At 33.7% G+C, this 16,566-nt stretch overlaps 7 protein-coding genes and 1 non-coding gene across 8 annotated transcripts; 4 read left to right on the forward strand and 4 right to left on the reverse strand.

Annotated features, from left to right (window-relative positions):
- Window positions 1-673: 673 nt before the first annotated feature.
- On the forward strand, window positions 674-774 carry KABA2_03S05280. Its single transcript is given in 2 exon segments — window positions 674-711; window positions 729-774. It is a non-coding gene; the product is annotated as a tRNA-Ser (tRNA).
- A 548-nt stretch (window positions 775-1,322) lies between these two features.
- On the forward strand, window positions 1,323-1,892 carry FCF1 (rRNA-processing protein FCF1; the record flags this gene model as incomplete). Its single annotated transcript, XM_041549693.1, has 1 exon — window positions 1,323-1,892. The coding sequence occupies one exon, from the start codon at window positions 1,323-1,325 to the stop codon at window positions 1,890-1,892; it is 570 nt and encodes a 189-aa protein (XP_041405627.1).
- A 1,141-nt stretch (window positions 1,893-3,033) lies between these two features.
- KABA2_03S05324 (uncharacterized protein) lies at window positions 3,034-5,205 on the forward strand (the record flags this gene model as incomplete). Its single annotated transcript, XM_041549694.1, has 1 exon — window positions 3,034-5,205. The coding sequence occupies one exon, from the start codon at window positions 3,034-3,036 to the stop codon at window positions 5,203-5,205; it is 2,172 nt and encodes a 723-aa protein (XP_041405628.1).
- Window positions 5,206-5,445: 240 nt separating this feature from the next.
- On the reverse strand, window positions 5,446-6,315 carry MRPS28 (mitochondrial 37S ribosomal protein uS15m; the record flags this gene model as incomplete). Its single annotated transcript, XM_041549695.1, has 1 exon — window positions 5,446-6,315. One exon carries the CDS (start codon window positions 6,313-6,315, stop codon window positions 5,446-5,448), a length of 870 nt encoding a protein of 289 aa, XP_041405629.1.
- A 390-nt stretch (window positions 6,316-6,705) lies between these two features.
- MRX8 (Mrx8p) lies at window positions 6,706-7,728 on the reverse strand (the record flags this gene model as incomplete). The annotated part of the gene is made up of 1 exon (XM_041549696.1): window positions 6,706-7,728. The coding sequence occupies one exon, from the start codon at window positions 7,726-7,728 to the stop codon at window positions 6,706-6,708; it is 1,023 nt and encodes a 340-aa protein (XP_041405630.1).
- A 285-nt stretch (window positions 7,729-8,013) lies between these two features.
- On the reverse strand, window positions 8,014-12,483 carry SWR1 (chromatin-remodeling protein SWR1; the record flags this gene model as incomplete). Its single annotated transcript, XM_041549697.1, has 1 exon — window positions 8,014-12,483. The coding sequence occupies one exon, from the start codon at window positions 12,481-12,483 to the stop codon at window positions 8,014-8,016; it is 4,470 nt and encodes a 1,489-aa protein (XP_041405631.1).
- A 418-nt stretch (window positions 12,484-12,901) lies between these two features.
- Window positions 12,902-13,933, reverse strand: IPI1 (Ipi1p; the record flags this gene model as incomplete). The annotated part of the gene is made up of 1 exon (XM_041549698.1): window positions 12,902-13,933. One exon carries the CDS (start codon window positions 13,931-13,933, stop codon window positions 12,902-12,904), a length of 1,032 nt encoding a protein of 343 aa, XP_041405632.1.
- A 444-nt stretch (window positions 13,934-14,377) lies between these two features.
- RQC1 (Rqc1p) lies at window positions 14,378-16,516 on the forward strand (the record flags this gene model as incomplete). Its single annotated transcript, XM_041549699.1, has 1 exon — window positions 14,378-16,516. The coding sequence occupies one exon, from the start codon at window positions 14,378-14,380 to the stop codon at window positions 16,514-16,516; it is 2,139 nt and encodes a 712-aa protein (XP_041405633.1).
- Between the last annotated feature and the right edge of the window lie 50 nt (window positions 16,517-16,566).

Genomic DNA, 16,566 nt, shown 5'->3' on the forward strand with positions numbered 1-16,566 from the left:
TCTAAAATATATTCTTATGATAGTAAGCACGTATATTGCACAAAAATAATTCTCGTTTTTAAAAAAACAGGAGATACCATATTCTACACATCAAGAAAAATATGACAGACACAAGTAGAGATGAAATAGTTCTATCTTAAACCTAAAATCGTTAATAATCCTTAGAGAATTACAAAAAACTAACTGTTGCACTAAAAAGGCTATGCTTAGCTTAGGCTCTCAAAATGAGAAGGTCGCTAACATAATTAAAATTTTAGAGTATACTGTACTGCTGTTATATATAATACCACGTGATATATAATGCATAATGTAGTATTCGTTCCCCCTACATTGGGTTTATTGGAGCTGTTGAATATGTAGCGGCAGTACTAAAAAGGCTAACATTAGCTTTACCTAACTGAAGGTGAAGGTAGCTAATATAAGTAGAATTTAGAGTGTGCTGCACTGTCGTATATATAATAACACATGATATATACTGCATAATGTAGTATTCGTTCCCCCTACATTGGGTTTATTGGAGCTACATAGTCCAACGTTACTATGCATAAAAGATGAGCAGTTTAACAACAGCAACTCTGTTTAACAAATGAGTCTTCAATAAATCTGACGTGGCAAAAAGTTAAAATATTTGGAAGAATAAAATTAAAATAATTTTTCTTAAAAGTTTGAATATGTCCCAGTGGCCGAGTGGTTAAGGCGATGCCCTGCTATTTCAATGAAACAGCAATTAGGCATTGGGTTTTACCTGCGCAGGTTCGAATCCTGTCTGTGACGTTTTTTTAAGATGAATTTCTACCATTTTTTGCCTCCATTAACCATAATTGAAATGGCTAAATGCGATTCAACTCTCGCGGTATTGTATTACATGTTATTGTCTTTTTCATTCTCTTCGATTTTTGATCTCAATAAAAAAAAATTTATATCCTTATGGTGGAGAAAATATTGATATCCTTATGCTTGGATGGGTCAAAACAATTCAAATCTTACAACACCTATAACGTAACCCTCTAGAAAGATATAGCTACTTCTCACATTAATTTAGGTAATACACATATAACGTTAAAAATATTAGTCTTGTATTGAAACTAGTGTATTTAATTTATATTATGTCTGAATGATTATCATGTAATACGTTTCGCGTCGCTCTTCCCGCGAAATTTTTCATTTTCATTGCGAAATGAATAATTTTTCAATAACAAAATTTTAGCTCATCTCATCTCATTTCATCCTATTTAATAAATGAAGAGTATATTATAGACATTTCCTTTACTATAACAAACATCTAAAAAGGCACCGGTTCAAAAAGATATAAGTAAAAGAAAATGGGTAAAGCAAAGAAGACCAGAAAGTTTGCGCTCGTGAAGCGTACGTTGAACACTAAGAAGGATCAAAGATTAAAGGCTAATCAAGATAAACAGAAACCCACAGCAGATCCTGAACTAACGAGGAGTATCCCTCAAGTCTCTAGTGCATTATTTTTCCAATACAATGAAGCTATCAAACCACCTTACCAAGTCCTTATTGATACAAATTTTATAAATTTTTCTATTCAAAAGAAGATTGATATAGTAAGAGGTATGATGGATTGTTTATTAGCTAAATGTAACCCATTAATAACTGACTGTGTAATGGCAGAATTAGAAAAATTAGGTCCGAAATTCCGTATTGCATTAAAGCTCGCAAGAGATCCAAGAATCAAAAGACTGAGTTGTACACATAAAGGTACATATGCAGATGACTGTATAGTGAATAGAGTATTACAACATAAATGTTTCATTGTGGCCACCAATGATGTCGGTCTTAAGCAAAGAATAAGAAAAATTCCAGGTATCCCATTAATGAGTGTCGGTGGTCATGCCTACACCATCGAGAAACTACCGGACGTTTTCTAAAAAAACAACAACGTACCAAGATTTTATTTGCATCAACTTCATTCCATACACATACATATATCAATATATACATAGATATTATTTTCGAAACTGTTTTGTACATTTACTAAGATCATTATAAAAAATCTTAACTGATAGATAGTTCAGTTCTCACATTGTTCATCTTGGTTAACCAATGAAGAGAAAACAAACTGCTAATTTTTTTCCTTCTTCCCATTAAATCCGAGAACCGGTTATCTCAATCAACCTTTTAATTTTTTAATTTATGGTAGATTGACATATTCTTAGAAGAATAACGATTACCACTTTGTCCCACTCTATCCAGGGTCTTGCACTGTTGGGAGCAGAATAGAGCAGACATTCTGAACGGTTCGACTATATTAATAAATTATCCCCAACACAGACAAACGTATCAGATGACCCAACCAGATAATAATATGCATTCTCAACTAGTAACAAAGGACTCGCACATGAATAAAACCACTTGTTATATACTGCTTCTTCTCAACAATATTCGTTATCCACTGGAATACAGCTAGCAAACTCACGCAATACCACTAGTTTATTGTTGTTTTCATCTTCTATCTCAAGTCAAGAAAAGCATTAATGCTGCACCATGTGTTGATCACTTCATTTCATTTCATAATCAGTACAGAAAATACCGTAGAACGGAAGGATTCAAGACAGACAGACCACTTTCTGTATTTTAATTGTTCCTTATGATTTTTTCCGGTATAGGAGGAGATGAGAATGAAAGGGCGAAGTTTCGCTAATTCTTAAGTAATAATGAAAATAATAGTAATAATAATAATTTGTGGGTTGCCATTTTTTTTTAAACAATGGTTTAAAAGAAAAGGGAAGAGAAAGTTGAAACATACGACTTAGAACGACTATTTTTTTCACTTTCATTGAAGTATCGCAAGAGTAAGGGTATACCTGATTGCAAGTTAACGTTTTTTTAATTTGTTTTTCTGATTGCAACTAATCCTATAGACAATTGACCCCCACCCCCCCTTGAAAGTTTTTTTTCTGCTAAATTAATAAATTGAGAAGGTGGTTTTTAAAGTTTATAAATAAGAACTGATTACATTAAATATAATATTAAGTTATTATCAATAGAATTTATCTCATTTGTTTTACAATGTCTGGAATTTTTTCGAAGACTTTGTCCGAAGTGAAACCCAGTTTATTAACGTCTGGGATGGGTATTGGTAATACGCATAGAAGAATATCGTTGGGCTATCTTCCTCCCGATAACAAGAATCCTCTAGTTAGAAAATTTAGGAGTAAAGGTCAGAAACGGAAGAGAAATAGAAAGAGAAGTACTGGTCAGCGAAGTTTTAGGTCTTTGGTTGATGATTTTGGTAGTAGTGTACATGAACCTATCCCCGATATAGATGAACGAGATTTATTAAATAATGTAGAAGATTACAATGATTATTACGATGACATCGAGAACCGACCACATGATGCAAGGAGTGGTGATGAAATTAGTAGAACCACTTCGCTTCCGTCTATGACTTCAGAAAACTCCGAAGTGGAGGCTAATCCAGATGTGGATTGGATTTTACAAGAACATGACCGCCGATATTCATCTGCACACCGTCCAACATCCGAAGAGGAGATTGCACCCGATAGTAGTGCTACTGAGGGTGATGTAGACTACGGTTCTTTCATGAATCGTGTTCAAACAAGAAGAAAATTATACAAAGAAGCTCTAAGAGAAGGTTCTCAAGGTCCTCGAAGACAGTCCCTTATGTCTGTTACAAGTAGAGGGTCTATACCACATATATATCAGGAATCCTTAGACGAGGAATCCCTGAGGGTTCTTGCACACGAGCATGTGACTTATAGATCTGAAGCTAAAGTTTTAGCCTCGTATTCTCTCCCATTAATGTTTACATTCTTGTTGGAAGATATTTTCCCATTAGTATGTTCTCTAACTGTTGGTTATTTAGGTAAAAATGAACTGGCAGCTGTTTCCTTGGCTTCTATGACTTCCAACATTACATTGGGTTTCTTTGAAGGTATTGCAACAAGTTTAGACACTTTATGTCCTCAAGCGTATGGTGCAGGTAGATATTACAGTGTTGGTGTCCATCTTCAACGTTGTGTTGCTTTTTCATTGGTTATTTATATCCCTTTCGCACTATTCTGGTATTACTCGGAACCTCTGTTAATGTTAGTCGTACCAGAGAAAGAGTTGGTTCATTTAACAGCACAATTCTTAAAAGTGTTGATCTTCGGTGCTCCAGCTTATATTTTCTTTGAAAATCTGAAAAGATTCTTACAAGCTCAAGGTATCTTTGATGCAGGTATATATGTTTTATTAATTTGTGCTCCATTAAATATTGTTATGAGTTGGACTCTTGTTTGGAACAAATATATCGGTATTGGATTTATCGGGTCCGCAGTTGCAGTGGTTATCAATTTCTGGTTGATGTTTTTCTTATTATTGATGTATGTCATCTTTATCGAAGGTAAGAAATGTTGGGGTGGTTTTTCTAGAAAAGCTTTTACGCATTGGAGAGATCTAATGCATTTAGCATTCTCAGGTGTTATTATGCTAGAAGCAGAAGAAATATCTTACGAATGTTTAACTTTATTTAGTGCCTATTTTGGTACAGAATATTTAGCTGCTCAATCTGCTGTTTCTTCGGTTGCTGCTTTAATATACATGGTTCCTTTTGCAATTGGTATCTCAACTTCAACAAGAATTGCAAATTTCATTGGTGCTAAAAGAATCGATTTTGCTCATATCTCAGCTAAAGTAGGTCTATCATTCTCATTTATTGCTGGTATAACTAATTGTACAGTTTTAGTTTTGAGTCGTAACTTTGTTGCGGGTATCTTCTCAAGAGATGAAAAAGTTAAGGGTCTAATATCTGGTATTTTACCTGTGGTTGGTTTCATACAAAATTTCGACTCTTTAAATGCAGTAGCTGGTTCTTGTCTGAGAGGTCAAGGTATGCAATCTGTTGGTAGTATCGTTAATTTGGTCGGTTACTACTGTTTTGGTATCCCATTAGCTATGATATTAAGTTGGGTGTTTGACTGGAAACTATACGGGTTATGGATAGGTATTGGGTGTGCTATGCTAGTTGTCGGTTCAATTGAATCGTATTTTGTCTTGCAACCAAATTGGGATCGTATCTTAAGCTATGCTGAAAAATTAAGAGAGCAAGATAGAGATGAGGAAGAGGAAGAATACTTTTCAGACTCTAGTGATGATGAAGGGGATGAACATAGTTCCTCTTCTGAAGAAGCTTCTCACAGAGCTACCGAACATACTGCCTTGTTAGGGATTGTATAACTGCATACCCTGTTCATTTCTTAACCTAAAAGAAAACAATCAAAGTAAAAAATAATTTATATACATATAGAAATATACCAAAAATGCATTAACACATTGACACATCATTGACAAATTAATTTTTTTATAATAATTATAATCAATTACAATTATGAATATTCTAATTTATATTATAATAGATAGAGAAAAGACCCTATTTATATTTACAAGCTATTTATGTTCTTTAAATAATAATGTTATTTATTCAGAATTTTCAACCATCTTCTGTATTCTCAAGTTTTTACGTTGGGCATCGATTGTTTTCTTGGAATCCTTAATCAATATCTTATCACCAAAGAATTTGTAATCTTGCATATAACGTCTGTCCATATTGAATTCCTCTGTTATAGCTGCATCAGTTAGACCTAACTTTTCAATGGCCCAATAATATTTTTCAGGTTTATCTCTCTTTAGATATTGTAACATATTTTGTCTCTTTTGGACAAGAATTCTTAGCAATCTTGTATTAGCAAAATCCTTTTTGTGTTCTTGTATGTGGTGTGCCATATTAAATATTTTAACGGTCATACAAGCTGCTTGTACTTCACTAGAACCTGTGTCACCTGGGAATCGTTGAAATTCTTCACGAGCTAGTCGTAAAGCCATCTTCATAGATTCTTTATTATTTGCGTTTCTCATATTCAAAATTCTTAAAAGGACCTCCTTTCTAGTTTCTACAACTTTGGCATCAGTTGTTTCAAAAAGTTCCATGTTTAACCCAGAAAGTTCTGCTTGTTCACGTTCAGTGGCATCTACAGCAGCCAAAAATTTATCAACTTCTTTCCCTTCATACCCATGTGACAACACATTAGGTTCCTTAAGTTCTGCTTGAATACGGACAATAAAAGGTGTATCTTTATGACCAAACACAGGGTCAACCATGTCAGATGAGCTTTTTAGGTTAGCTTGTTTGACTTCATTTCTTTGTCTTCTTTTTTGTGCTTTCAAGAATTTAATAGCTTTAGTCCCTTGAGTCGGTTTAGTGGTAGACAATAGTCTGCTAAAAGCAATATTGGCAATCCCCTGTGCCGTTCCATTGAAAGCTCGGAGATTCCTACTTAATTGCAACATTACTGTTATTTTTTTAAATGTATCAGATAGTACAAGTAATATACAATCTAAATTGTGTAGATCAATACAAATGATAATATATGTACTATTAGAATACGTCTAACTTGTTATCTTAATATGACAATAACAGTAGAAAGACTTCTTTCTAAATTCACGTTGCGAATCCCTTTTAACTTGCCCTGCTCTTCATTTGTATTATCACGACTATTATTATTGGCTTTTTTTTTGCCAAGTTCATTACGCTTTGATCCTTCTAATTTCCAGAACAAAATCATTTTTTACGTAGTGTGAATAGATATATTTACATTTACACAATGACTTCTATGTCACCAGAACTACCTTATCGTTCTTTTCTCCATCCATCTTATTAAAAGTTTCCTTATACATATATTAATTAGACAATAGATTACAGCATTCCAAAATGGTGTATCTTAGATCTGAGATCCCATATCGCTTGGGACAACTCTTGGAAATGGAAGAATTTGTGAACAGAAGTTTAGGAAGAGATGGGAAATCCATAATGCCAGATCGATCTATTTCCTTCTGTAATGTTTCTGGATTCTTAACCTTGTCCATTTTTGTGAATATTATTTCAAACGGTTTACCAATATCTCGTAGATAATGAATTATTTGCATATCGAGGTTGGTGAAACCTTGATCACCAGGTATCAGTACGTAACACCTCACCAACTCTTCTCGGTTTTCAATATATTCCATTGTTAACCCTCCTTGATTAATTCTACTACCAAAACCATACCCAGGTGTATCAACTAATCTAAATTTATTACCAATATTAAAACAATTTAATGTTTTCGTAAAACCAGGTCGACTAGACATCCTAGCCTCCTCAGTTAACCTCTGTCTACCCAACTGAGTTACTAAATTATTTAATATACTTGACTTCCCCGCATTCGATCTACCTAAAAATGTTATCTCTGGGAGTCCATTGATTAGTTTAAATGGTATTTTGGTTTTACCGGGAAACCTCTTTGTTGAGTTAATTGGTATATGGTCATTAATTTCTCTCTCTTTAAAATTAGTTTTTACAATTTCGCTAGGAATTGATTTGAAGGAGGCAACGCCCCATTCAAATTCAACTTTAGCATTATTGAAGAACTCACTCGTTTTCTGAAATTGAGCACGTTTCGGAGAATCATAATTGATATTGTACTTAGCGTTGAAATCGATCCATGGAGGTTTTATTTCCAGCTTTCTCTTTTTGGAAACCAATAGCTTCTTATTTTTCATTTTATCTACATCTTTGAGTAGATTTTGAGCAGTGCTTTTATCAACTATATCCAATTCCACATTTGATACGTTTTTTTTACTATTCAGCACAATATCTCGAATACTTGATAGAGACGATAATTTGGGGAGATTACAGTGTAATAGACTTTTGTTTGTAATTCTCATCGTTTGGAAAACTGGTGATACTATTCTTCACTTTATTAACGGATCCTCGACCCTGTACAGTTTTTAACAATTCTTTGTTTCCTAATAATTTAAAATAATATTTTATAGTTTTGTAAGCTGCAAGTCTTTTTTTAAAAAAAAGAAGTCTTCATGCTTCGAACGAATAAAAAAAACATCTACGATCTACGCGAAAATTGAATAATAGTACAATATAATAAAAATAAACAGTCCTTATTTAAAATTTATACAGATAAAAAACTTAATTTATTCATTCATTCATTAAAGTTAATAGTAGTAACCATTAGCTATCATACGGATCATATATTCCTCAACATGATGAGTTCCTTCATATTCATCCTCTTCGTCTTTAATATCATGTTCCGCATCAAGATTTTCAGTAAAATCCTCATCATCAACTTCTACTTCCTTCATTGCCAAATTGGCAGCTTTTACATCATCCGCATCTTCTGCTTGTGCAAGCATCTTTTCTAAGTCACGTGGATTCTTCGACATGTCTTCTCCATTTTTGAATAGTGGCCGATTGTTCAGATTTGCATTAACGGCAGTCTCTGCACCAAGTAAGTCGGTGATAGACAACTTCCCAAAATAATCAGTAGTGAAATCACCTTCTTGAATGACCACATTATCTAATTGACGTTTTTGATTTGCTTTTTTAAGAATATTGCTTTCGATGGTGTGTTCACTAACAAATCTATAAATATGGACATCTCTAGTCTGACCAATACGATGACAACGATCTTGACATTGCTTATCCATTGCCGGATTCCAGTCAGAATCATAGAAAATAACTGTGTCGGCACCTGTTAGATTAATACCTAAACCACCTGATCTACTCGATAGAATAAAAACAGTCACTTTATCATCACTATTAAATCTTTCAGTTAAAATTTGACGATCTTCAACTTTAGTTGCACCATCTAACCTCATATACAGATAACCATGATAATTTAAAAATTGTTCAAGGATGTCCAACACTTTTGTCATTTGAGTGAAAATCAATGCTCTATGACCATTATCCTTCAAGTCCTGTAACAGAATCGCCAATTTTTGGAGTTTACCACAATCATATTGTAGGAGAGATTTATCGGGGAATGCAATTGTCAGTTTTGTTTGCAGATGATGGAATGGATTGTTAATATTGTGAAAATTTTCAATCATATTACTTTTTGTTGGCATGTCTATTATACTGTCATCGTTCAAACCAACTGTCAATGCACGGTTATCAAGCGCAACAGCCTTAGGTGTCAAAACTGCAAAATTATCGATAATATTCTTATCGCTAGTAAATCTGGTCTGTAGTGGTTTAATAAAAGGCTGCACAATTTCGTTTTTTAACTTATCTGAAATAGTTAGTAAATCAATCAGATTCTGACCATAAACAGGACGTTTATTGCACCTCAATTCATTTATATAATCTTGAAAATTGAGGAGATCAATATTTCTTTGCACTTTTTGCTCTCCGAAATTAAGGAAAAAGTTTTTAGCATTTTGATATGAATTAGTATCTTTTGATATAGTCTTCTTTGTTATACGATTTGCCAAAAACTCTGCACTTTTCTTAAATCTTGACCCACAATTCAACTTTGATATCTCGTTGGATAAATGAGAAGATAAATTCTTATCATTCTCTGAAAATTCCAAACCGAGGGTCTCAAAGTTTATTTTCTTATTAAACTCGTCCATTTTAATCATCTTCATAACTTTCTTATTAATCATGCTAAAATCGTTCATAACAGAACTATCGCTTTCAAAAGATGTCAAAATCGGTCTGACTTCAAATAAGTCAGGATGATTACACACCTTCCTTAGTTGCATCAAACAGTTAACGATGGACATGAAATTACCACTAGTCAAGGTTTCTTTCGTTTTAGATCTGGCCATAAAGTCATCATATAAATACCTTTGTCTCTTTGATAGCCTACAATAAACAATATGTTCATATTTCCCTGGCATTTGCTTTTCAACATCTGCTTTTAATCTTCTTAGAAGATAAGGACGTAAAACTTGATGTAATTTAGTAACAGTTTTCTTTGTTTCTTCATCTTGAACCCCACCACTTGTTTCTATAATTTTATCTACAGGGTGTCCAAACCATTGCTGGAATACCTCCAAATCAGCGAAGCCTGATACCTTTTTACCATCAATCACAGTTTGGGGCATCAAAAAATATAATAGAGACCACAATTCAGCTAAATTATTTTGCAATGGTGTACCAGTAAGCAATAACCTTCTTTTTGTGTTAAAATTTAACAACGCTTGCCATCTTGTTGAACGGAAATTCTTAATATTATGGGCCTCATCTAATATCATATACTCCCATCTTTTCCTCTTGAATGAATGTTGATCTTGTACAACTAATTGATAAGAAACTATACAGACATGAAATGCGTCTGGTTTATTCCATCCCTTTCTTTTTTCTTTTCTTTGTTGAGGAGTACCATAGTAAGTCAAAACCTTTAAACCAGGTGCAAACCTTTTAAATTCCATTTCCCAATTCAATAAAACAGATGTGGGTACAACAATCAAATGAGGTCCCCAATTTTCTTTCTCACATGCTAGATATGCAAGTAAAGATATCGTTTGAATAGTTTTACCAAGTCCCATTTCGTCTGCTAAAATACCGTTCGTATTATTGTTATAAAGCGAAGCTAGCCAATTAAGACCTTGTTTCTGATAAATTCTTAATGTACCCCTTAACAAAGGAGGTACTGGAACATCTACTACACTTAACTGCTCAGGGTGACGCTCAATCATATTTATTTCCTCATCTACTTTAACACTTGTTTCTAATTCAATGTCTGATTCAATGTTTGATCCTTCATCACTATCGGAGAGGCTCAGAGATTCAGCGTCCTCACTCATCTCGTAATCACCACTTTCCTCCGAAGACTCATTTTCTTCGTTATTATCGCTGTAATTCTTTGTAAACAAATATTCTAGACCTGCCGTCTTTTGATCTACAGTTAAATTTTCGGCGTTAGAATCATTTCCACTATCGTTTCCACTATTGTTCTCTTCATCTTTTACTGAATAGTCCGTAGTATCATCTGCCTTGTCATCATTATCAATACTTTCATATCGGCTTCTAAGCTCTTCAACCGTTAATGCATTATCATCAGAATTAGGGAGTGGAGTCCTTGAAATGTCATTCTTCGTAATATCTACTTCATTCTCATTGTCCTCTTCACCGGACGATGATAAATTATCGTCACTATCACGCGAATTTATGCTTAAATCAGAAGCATCTGAAGTGCTTCCACTATTGTCTGAACCTACATTCTCGCTGTCCTGCCCTTGATTTAACTGGGCTCCTAATAATTGCGTACTTCTCTCCAAAATCTTAGATAAGTGTTTCTTTCCTTGAATTCTTTTTAATTGTTCCTCCTCATCCTTCCTTAATACCCTATAAGCTCTCTCAGCCAAGGTCCACCTTTTTCTCAAGGATTGTGTCATGGTTCTAACTATACTTTTTTTACGTTTTTCTTCCTCTCTTAATTTTCTCTCCTCAGCACCCGCAATATGTTTAAAATGCTGTTCAATCATCTGTGACACTTTTTTAGCTCTGGCAATCCTAGCTTTTTTTGAATTCTGAAACAATTTACTCATAAATATACCTTGATTAATTAGATAGTCGTGATAAACATGCTTATTGTGTTCTTTGTATATGTAAGAAATAGGCTCTGGTTTATGAGATGAAGTTATCCTAAACTTTTTGTTTCCCACAGGTTGGAATGTTTGAGATTCAATATCATATACCAATAATCCATCATCCAAACCCTTTCGTATATCTTTAACTAGTTTTCTTTGTTCATCGATAAAATCATTATATTCTTTTAGAGTCATATCTTCGTCTAATGTTTTAAATGAATCCATAAAATCTTTCAATCCTTCAAATTTTGGGACCACAACTTGTGATGGGTTCGTAATTGTTTGTTTTGGTTTAGACAAAGTTACAACAACATGTGGTTTCTTAGTTAATGGTTTCTCAGAGACTAATTCGTTATCTTCTTCAGAAGATGTTGTAAAATAATATTCATCGCTGTCGTTGTCATCAATTTCATGTAATGGGCTTAAATCCTCCATCTTCGTCTCGTTTCCATTTGTTTTAAAATTGTTCCTTACAGTAGGTTCTTTTTTAAATGCTAATCTTTTTCTCTTTAGATCTGAAGTTTTATGGTCTTCCTTAATAGATACCTTTTTCATTAATAATTTCTTTGGTTCTTCTTTCACTGCTAAACCGTTAGAGATTCCTTTAGTAGCCCTTGATGAATTTCTTATAGTATTTACCGCAGCTTTGGGTTCTACTTTCACTAACTGTTCTCCTGTATCATCATCACTTTGTAAAGATTTAAATTTTTGTTGAACTAAAATATCAATATCATCCAAACCATGAGAACTTTTAATAGATCTTTCCGATGAGCCCGACGGTGTCACGGAAGCTGCCCGTAATTGATGTCGATGTGACCTTCTATTGCTACCTCTATTTCCTCTTGTAGCAGATGTACCAATATCCCCTTCAATAATCCTAATATTTTCCCTCTCCAAGAACCTATCATAACTATCTGTGTCGTTCCTTTGGCGAGGATCAAACTCAATCAGCGATATATAATCCTTTAAATAAAACAACTCGTTAGCCAATATATCAAATTTATACTTTAGGTCGACCAACTTAATGAACTTATCATCGTTGCTTAATTTCTTGTCATTATCTACCTTGTTTTTTTCCGTAGTCATGGTGTGTAATAAAAATGCAATTATATATACATGAAAATTAAGCGGTTGTTCCGCCTTTTAAATCAATTAAAAATGGTATCAATATAATACTCTTGAGCTGGACAATCCAATATATCTATTTTTAAGGTCTATATGTGCTATTTACCTATACGTTGGGGCCAATATATCTTGTTTATTCTAAAATGTCCCTCTAATTAGGTCAAAAGAGAATGACGATAATTTACTTTGTTGACAAACACGGCCCTTTGAAAAAGGACAGTAAACGAAAATTTTTTTGAATATTTTCCATTTTCGCCACCAACAAAATTTTCGTTTCGCAATTTTCCCCTTTTTGGGACGAATTCTGAGGTTCGAACCCTCTAGGGGGTGGATTATTTTATTTAATTTTATTTAGTACTTCTTATTCTACATACTAGTTTTATACAAACAGCTCATCTAAGAGTTGTTTTAGGTTATTTGCACTCTTCCCACATTCTCCCCCGTCCTTGATGATTGCATCTACTTGTTTATCAACTTTTTTCAGGAATTGTTCCTTGAAGATGGCACGACGACTGTCAATATCCTGGTTTGCCATAGACGAATTCACTGCCAATTCATCCGTTTGGATGTTTTTCTTATTTTTCAGTGTCCTTGCAAATAACTTCAAGTACTCGTACGGTTGTGGATATTCGGCCAACATGAACGGTTCAGATATATTGTTATTATCTTCAACATAATTTTCTAAGTTATCCTCCTCCTCGTTGTTGTTCGTATCATCAGCGGCGGCTCTCGATTTTGCATCAGAACAACCAACTCTAATCAATTCTGTCAACACATCCAGATGTACTTTTGTATATTTACTATCACGTTTTTTAGTCTGCAATGCTCCTGATGCTTGGTTATTCCCAAACATACCCCAACCAAGAACAGCTATCACACCGTTCAATAATTTAAGCCATGCTTGTCTTACCACTTCATCACTACAATATTTTAATAGACAACCCAAAAACCTTGTGGAATCCATCTGAATACGAGGCATAATATGTGTCATAGCCATATTAATATATAATACAACAATATTACAATGTAGGACCAACACATGGACATCTAATTTTCCTACTTCATCAAGCAAATCAATCAATGAATCACGGACAGCCAACGAGTCATCACATATTAATGGAATAGCATGAGTTAACAATGGTGTCATTAGTTGTGTTTTTATTATCTCTGGAAGATGTTTTTGATAATCTTGTAACGTTTCTTTTCTAACAGTAATATTATGATGTCTTAGAAGAGTTAATCTCTTAGATAGATCGGTCTCATGTTCTAGATGTTGGTTCTTTAATGAAATTGTCTTTGCTACAAACGAAGTATCGGTTTGATTGCTTGGATGATCTGCCTTCTTACCAACTTTTAACTTCCTCTTCAAGAAATCCTTCTTCTTTTGTTTCTGTTTCTTGGATTTACCCATCTTAAAATATTATATGTGCTTGAGAAAGTAATTAAAAAGGATATTCTTCTACTGCAAAACTCCCAGGAAAGTGTACCAAATCTTGAATATATATGCACAAATGTATAACAATTACAATCGAACCCTTTTGATAATATTCTCAAAGATGTGTATTCCTAATAAACTAAAATAAATTATTCATCTGTAATAACAACTTGCGATGAGATGAGCTTCCCAGAATTTTCATTATTTGAAATAACGCTCTTTAAAATTTTCCAGTTCTTGGGCCTACGCCGCTAATGGAGAGTAAACTGAATAAACTGAATAAAATTTGGAAAATTATAGATATTAGAATAATTTTCTGATGTTCAATATATGAATAATTACACTTTCTTGAATGTGATACAGCAACTTTAGCAACCACCAGCAGAACTGAGAAATTAGATAAGGTAATTACTTTGAATTATGAGTTCAAGAGCATTAAGAAAGTTACAAAATGATGAAGATTTACTAGCATCAATTCTAGGGTCGAAGGAAGCAAGTATTGAACCTAGAAAGACAACCAAGACACCTCCTAAAAACGTTAATGTATTTGCATTAATGAATGATGTGCAATCAGACTCTAAGCTTGATTCTGAACATGATGAATCTAGTGAATCTGACATTCCTATCATCAGAACACCTATATTATTGACTAAATCTAAAAAGAAAAAACAAAAGAAAAAGAATAAACAAAATAAGAAAGCAAAAGATCAAAGTGATATTGAGGTAAGCCATGACAGTGAGGATGACAGAGAGCTTGATATATTATTACAAGAATATAAAAAGAAAGATGTCAAAAAATTGAGTGATTTCCAAAAGGGAAATCTTGATCTTGATAGCGATGAAGATTATATGACCGCCTCAGATAACGAAGACAACAATGATGTTTACAATATCAATATCGAAGAACGAATTAAAGGTGATCTAAGAAATGATACTACTTTTGAGAAATTCCCTGTTAAATATCTAAAGTATGCTACCAGATTCTTCAATCAAGATATCAAAAAATTAGACCCTCATTCAGAATTCAAATTGCTATTTGATGACATATCCCCAGAATCGCTTGAAGACATAGACTCTGTTACATCGACTTCGATCTCTCCACAACAATTAAAACAAATCCAACGAATGAAGCGTTTAGTAAGAAATTGGGGTGGTAAAAACCACAGAACTGTACCAAATGGACCAGGTGGTAGCATACATACTCTAAAATTTACCAAAGTTAGAGAAGATTGGATTCCAACACCAAGGGGGGAATTAGTTATGAAATCACTGGATATGAATAACTTAATAGATTGGCAATTATGGCAGAGACCTACCGACTGGAAAGATGTAATAGAAGATGATTTGAAAAGATGGAAGAAATATGTATCTTTTTATCGTTTTGAACCATTGGATATTGATTTGAGTAGGAAAGCAATGACTGAATTTTATTTAAGTGTAATTGTCCATCCAGATCATGAAGCTTTGATCAACCTAATTTCCTCAAAATTTCCTTATCATATACCATCTTTATTACAAGTGGCGCTAATAACAATTAGACAAGGTGATAGGTCAAATACCAATGGATTATTACAAAGAGCATTATTCGTGTTTGACCGTGCATTGAAGGCCTGCATAAATTTCGATGTATTATCTTGTAATCTCCCATACATCTATTTTTTCAATAGGCAATTCTATCTTGCTATATTTAGGTATATATTGGCACTGGCCCAAAGAGGTGCCATAACTACTGCTGCTGAATGGTGTAAAGTTTTGTGGTCATTAAGTCCTACTGAAGATCCATTAGGCTGTAGATATTTCATGGATCATTATTTGTTGCTAAACAACGATTACCAATATATTATAGAAGTGTCTAAATCCCCGTTGATTAATAGTTATAGACAGTGGTACACCTTCGGTATCTCTTTAGCAACTGTGTACAGTTACATCAAGATAGATGAATATGAAAAAGCCAGAAAAGAATTAAAAAAGTGTTTCTACTACCACGGACCTGCCTTGGCAACTTTATTCGTTGAAAAATTAGTTGGAGATCCTTCATTTTCTGATATATTTACTATCCACAATTATGATAGTGAATTATTAGAAGCTAAAGCTTACATGGCTCGATTTGGTGCTATCTGGAAAGACCCTAAAGATATTAATTTCCTGCACCAAGAAATTCTTATCATTTTAAATGAGTATAAGGAGGATAAAACTCTTTCAGACCTAAAATTTGTTGCTGAAAAGGAAGAAGACGTACAAGAAAATGTGTTTTTCATTAATGATATTCCAATCAATCTCTTGAGATTTGCAATTCTATCTGAGGAATCTTCGATTATGGCAGGCATCCCTGCATATATTTGGTCCGACTATGAGGTATACGAATTTGATGTTTTACCTCCACAACCAACATCTAAGGAATCTCTTGAGGTCTTGGAAAATGTCAAAAGTTTTATTAACGATAAGGATCTTGCTATATCACAGGCAGCAATGCTTCAAGATGAGGATATGATGAATCAAATCAGACAACTGTCTCTACAACAATATATCCAACAAAACGAGATAGAAACAAACGAATAAACAATACATCTATTGCCCCAGAATCGCTTGTTCATTATATAGAACCACCA

The sequence above is a fragment of the Maudiozyma barnettii genome (assembly GCF_903064755.1).
Source record: "Maudiozyma barnettii strain CLIB 1767 genome assembly, contig: KABA2_03, whole genome shotgun sequence".
In the NCBI taxonomy this organism is placed as follows: Eukaryota; Fungi; Ascomycota; class Saccharomycetes; order Saccharomycetales; family Saccharomycetaceae; genus Maudiozyma; species Maudiozyma barnettii.